This window comes from Pundamilia nyererei, unplaced genomic scaffold (assembly GCF_000239375.1).
Source record: "Pundamilia nyererei isolate P.nyererei 1_Seehausen unplaced genomic scaffold, PunNye1.0 scaffold00099, whole genome shotgun sequence".
NCBI classification, from domain to species: Eukaryota; Metazoa; Chordata; class Actinopteri; order Cichliformes; family Cichlidae; genus Pundamilia; species Pundamilia nyererei.
In genome coordinates, this window is record NW_005187500.1 from 1,491,835 (window position 1) to 1,497,237 (window position 5,403).

Consider the following 5,403-nt stretch of genomic DNA (forward strand, 5'->3'; position numbering starts at 1 on the left):
ACATTGTTTTGGCAAAGTTGCACACCGATTCAATATTGATTTTAGTGACCTCCGATTGGCGTAACCGGGTGTCATTACTGCCGACGTGAATTATGATCAGCGAGCTCGTGCTCCTGCTGGGGGGAGGAGAGAGGAAAAGGTTAGCATCGCCCATATTTGATAACAGCTCCTTAATTAGCAGCAGCATTGAATTTAGTTGAGTCAGAGTCATGTAGACGAGACAGCAGCAGCATCAGTCAGGTGGTGATAAGCAGATTGGCAAAGGCTTAAATTAAAGATGTTTCCTGTATGTTTTACATAATCATAATTTTCCATAAAATGTTTTTTTCTCTGTACAGTTATTTAACTCCAAACGTAAAACTCTCATAACCTTGTTTGTGCCTGTAGGGACTCTGTTGAAAAGCGTCATCCCAGCCATCCGTCCCCGGTCCCCGTCAATCCAATCAGCCTTCTTAGCCACAGCCGACCTCCTGAGCACCACAGGAACCACCTGCCACCTGCTTCTGGAGAGCCTCAGAGGGAGAAGGAGAACAAGGCCAAAGAGAGGGAAAGGGAGCACTCGGATTCATGGAAAGACAACGGCACAGACGACCACAAGCTCAAAGACAGCCAGCACAGTGACAAGGACACGCCTGTCATCCATGACGGCCGAGCGTCGGAGGACAAAATGTCAAACAGAGGATCGGCGTCACCCTATGTCCGGCAGACCAGCTTGGAACGTCCCAACGGTGGCCTGACGAGGGATGTCCTGGAGAAGAAGGCGGAGCTGCCATACGAGCACCAGAAGAAGAGCAGTGAGGTGAAAGTAAAGGAGGAGAGGAAGGAGGAGCAGGATGGAGGCGCAGAGAGGGCCAGTGAGCACCTGCAACAGGCGTCCTCCACCCCTAATCTCCACCCTCCCTCCTCAGTGCCTGTGTCCATGGGCATGCCCGTTGTCCACCCCATCAACAGCATCAGCAGCCTAGAGAGAACTCGAGTCGTGGCGCCCTTTATGGGTATCAGTCCCATCCCAGGAGCTGACAGATTCCCCTACCCTCCCTTCCACTGGGACCCAATGAGAGACCCCTACAGGGGCCTGGACATTCACAGGCGAGACCCTTTGGCCAGGGACCTGCTGCTGAGGAACGATCCTCTGCACCGGTTGGCAGGGCCGCGCCTGTACGAGGCAGAGCGCTCCTACAGGGACCGCGAGCCTCACGACTTTAATCGCGACCACGCCCACCCCCTGGCCCTGGAGCAGAGGAGGGAACAGGAGCGCGCCCAACTGGAGGAGCGCGATCGCCTCAACATGCTCCGAGAGGACTACGAGCACGGGCGCCTCCACCCCGCGGTGCACCATCCCGCCCTCGACGGACACCTCCCCCACCCTGCCCCGGGCCTCATGGCCCCCGGACTCGCTGGCATGCACTACTCCAGGGTGAGTCCCTCGGCCGCAGCGGCAGCAGCTGCCGCCGCCGCAGCCGCAGCCACCGCCCATCAGAATGGTATTCTGAACAAAACGCCACCCACCGCGTCTCTGAGTGCACCGCCCCCACTCATTCCCACACTGGGCGCCCGGCCCGGCTCGCCCAGACGGACTACTCCCCTGGGCACAGATATCAGAGACAGACCGGCTCACAAAGACATCGAGGCGCGGTGAGGCGAGCAGACGCGGTGGCCCTGCAGCCCTGTGCCTCACCAACACTGAACTCACAACCAAGCACTTAGCTTTGGCAAAGCAAGACTGTAACATAGCTGTGAATAATTTATGTGGGCACACAGATGCCCATGCAATGAATCGTTTTTGTATAAAACTACAAAGAGACAATAATCATGGAACAAAAAAAGCTTTTTTTCAGAGATTTTGTTTTCCCGTTTTGCTCCAGCTTTCCGTGTGCATTCTTTCTCTTGTATAGAAAAGTGATGTGGAGTCAGAATGAGCAACTTTGGATTGTACAGGTACTTTAGCACTGAGTGTGTAGATAATGTGTACAGTCGCTGTGCTCGCCCTGTACGGATTCAAATTCATGGTACAAATATGCAAAAGAGTGTTTCGAAAGCTTTACTTTGACAGATGTAAATACAGGAGTATGATTCAGAACGTGCTTTTTGCAATTTCTTTATCGTTTGGTTGACGCAGGTGATTCGCATTGTACCAGATCCCCAGATTCAACTATGCAACAAATGTCTCGGTTCCCTTTCTGAAAGCTGGCCTTCAACACTACTGACTGCGTGCCACTGTGTACCATTCAAGGACTGTATTCTCTCCACAACGCAGACTTGACATTAACTTTGCGTCCGTGCTGACAGATGCAGCTTTAACTGATCCGCACAGGGTTTCAGATTTAACAAAAACAAAATGATTTTTGTCTTATAATAATCTGTGGTGACAATCCCATTGAACTGAATATTAAATTGTGATGTAAAAAGCCAGCAGCACAAATGTGTGGATGGATTTTTTTGTTGTCCTCTTGGTTAACACCAGTCTTGTTCTGGGGAGAATGCAGCGCATTAAACACCATGACGGCACATTAGCCCTAGCGGAGGAGTGTAAAGTACATGTTTCTGTTGGTCAAACAGTGTATTAAAGTGCTTTCCTAAGTTGTTGTACCTACAAAATCAAAATACAAAAAAAGCAAGTCTCAACCATGGACGGTTTGTTTCTAACAAGCAGAGATCTATTTTAGTAGTCCACTGAAGGTTTAGTTGTGCGCTTCAAACTCTGTGATATCATGTCGTGCAGTGTTTTTTAATCCAACATGAAATTGTCCACCCGAGCCATAGTGGTTAGTCGATACGTATCGCAAAAAGATTGTTCAACGAGAAACCTTTTGCTGTTTACCGTGTACAGGGGAAAAAACGAAGTCTTTCTAGATCGTGTACAATGAGAAAAAATGAAGCGACTGAATCTTCAGCATGCTCCTCATTTAAACTTGTGTTATGTAAATTGTGCCATGTTATTAAAAAATGTGTACTAACCCTGTGTTTGGCTGTTTATTTCTCCGCCTTTGCACAGACGCCATATGTGACGTGTCCTGGCCCCACTTCTCACCCACCAGTGTTTTTATAGCGCTACAGGTTGTGTGTGCCATTAATACTTCTTTTTTTAATCCTCTGTCACGTACAGCGTGTCACATCCCTGCTGATGTAGGAGAAAACTTGATGGTTACCCCAGAATTGTGAATTCATGAGCAGATGCAAGAGTTATTGGCATTACACTGAGTAACTACAGGTTCGTGCCGCCGCCTCTGACTGATGTTTGGCACTGAGGCGCGTGGGTGCGTCAGTCACCGCTGCTTTTCCTCTCAGACCTGCACGTATGAAATGATATAGGGCTACAGCATGGGGGTAATTCAGCCTTTGGACCAGCAGAGGGCGCCAAACTATAAGAAGTCTTATAGCGTGGATGAAACTCTTTAGACAAACCATTACTCTGCGTAAGAGCTACCGTTTGACAACTACTGTCAAAGAAACGCAAGGTTGGCCTATAAACCAGCCTGAACCATATCTCAGGACCAACACATCCACACTCACACGTACATCTACTGAAGCCAATTAACATGGATGTGTTTGGACTGTTGAAGGAAGCCCGAGCCCCCATAGAGAACAAGAACAAGAATGAATCCTTCAAGTCATTTGATTAAAAATCGTGAGGTGAAAAGGAGACATGCAGCAGGGGAGTTTAGAGAAATCAAAGAAGCAAAACTTCACATTTAAGAAGCTTCAGAAACAAAAGCAGAAGGCAGCGGCTTGCAAACCTCATATTCACAACAGAACATAAGAAACCACGTCGAATATTTAAAAAGAGACCGTTTTTAGAGACCACTTACATTTTGAATTTGATGACAGCGTCATGTCTCAAAAACGTTTGGATGGAGAAAAATAAGCAGCACAAAAGAAACAGCTGGAGGAACATTTAGCAGCTAATTAGGTTACCTGGCGTCGCATCAGCAAAAATGGGCAGATTTTCACCAATCTGCAAAAAAGTCTACACATTTTAGAACAATTTCAGAATTATGTTTCCCAACATGAAATTGTGAAGACTTTGAATATCATCTATATCATAGATAGGATAGCAGTATACGTCACATCTTCCATGGCCACATTTTGTTGTTATCAAGAGTCAGAAAAGCTTTTCATGAGACGCTGTTAGGCCCAAGCTCGTGATTAATGATGTGTGACAGCAGGGGGTCTGATGGGCTTCAGTGCAAATGGGATCCTGTGGTGTGATTTCTTTATCAGACTGATAACAAAGACATAATAAACCTGCTCCGGCGGTGTACAGAGTACGTAGAGGTTTTATGTGATGAAATCCTGACAGTGACTCAACATTAATCTCTTACTTTGCTCGTTAAAGTGAAAAACAGCTGAGAACACTTCTCTCCAACGACCTCCTGCAGTCTGAACTACATTTACATCAATTCACGACAGTGTTTTTGTGCAAACCTGGCTGCTAATAAGCTCACTGTGATTTTTATGGTTTCCAACAGAAGGTGCTCATTAATCCTGCCCGTCTAGACCAGTACGCACAAAACGGTAGATTTCAAAAGTTAAAAAGAAGAAAATGTTTGATCTGGACTCTTTCAGGACCCAGTCTTCAGTTTTCAATCACTAAAGTTCAAACAGGCAATTCTGGTATTTGGAAATGTGGAGCCAATGAAGTTTAACATTTATATATAAACTACACGTTGCTGTGTCAAATATAGTGCCATCCAAAAGTCTTGGACACCTCATTTCTTTATATTTTGCTTCCAAGGAGACAGAGTCTGGTCTTGAAGGTCTCTAAAGGCCTCGTTTTTAGCCTCTGAACACAAAACTGTGAACCAATGTTGTCTCTACATACGACCGGTGTTAGTGTAGTTCCAAAATAAGGAGTTACACTTCAACTCAGTTTTATTTACATAGCACCAAATCACAGCTGCAGGTACAGACTAACAATGCTAGAGAACAAACCCCAACACTGCTCTGCTCCCACCTTCCTCCTTCAAGCGCTGCTCTTTCGCTTTGTTTGCTAAAACTGCTCAATTTAAAATGCTGATGTGCTGCCTCACTAAGACTCGAAAAACAAATTCCAAATATGAAGCTGGCATCAACAGAGTTGCTGGTAATGTTTTCTATCAGCATGCAGCTCGACCATCAAAACTCAAAAAGTGGGCCTATTTTAATTAGTAGAGTGTAAAATGTCCTAGTAATTGGGTTACACAATCAAATTCATATGGAAATGAAAACTGCATAACAATTGAAGACTTTGGCTCACAAGATAGAAACGTGACTTCAACATAGTGAAAATATGATAATATTTGGCATCCAGTAGAGCAGTGGTACTGTAAATGTAAGGCTGGTGTTGACCAAAACTTCTAGTTAGGATAGGGATTTGTGTGTGTGTGTGTGTGTGTGTGTGTGTGTGTGTGTGTGTGTGTGTGT

The 5,403-nt window shown here is 46.0% G+C and overlaps 1 protein-coding gene across 8 annotated transcripts in view; it reads left to right on the top strand.

The window, feature by feature from the left end:
- auts2a (activator of transcription and developmental regulator AUTS2 a) overlaps nucleotides 1-2,956 on the top strand; it is a 335,293-nt gene extending 332,337 nt beyond the window's left edge. For all 8 annotated transcript variants that reach the window (XM_005740357.1, XM_005740356.1, XM_005740354.2 and 5 more), the window contains one exon: nucleotides 388-2,956. In XM_005740357.1, coding sequence (XP_005740414.1) covers nucleotides 388-1,639 — 1,252 coding nt within the window. In that variant the 3' untranslated portion in view covers nucleotides 1,640-2,956. The remainder of the gene's footprint in view (nucleotides 1-387) is intronic.
- The last annotated feature ends 2,447 nt before the right edge of the window (nucleotides 2,957-5,403 follow it).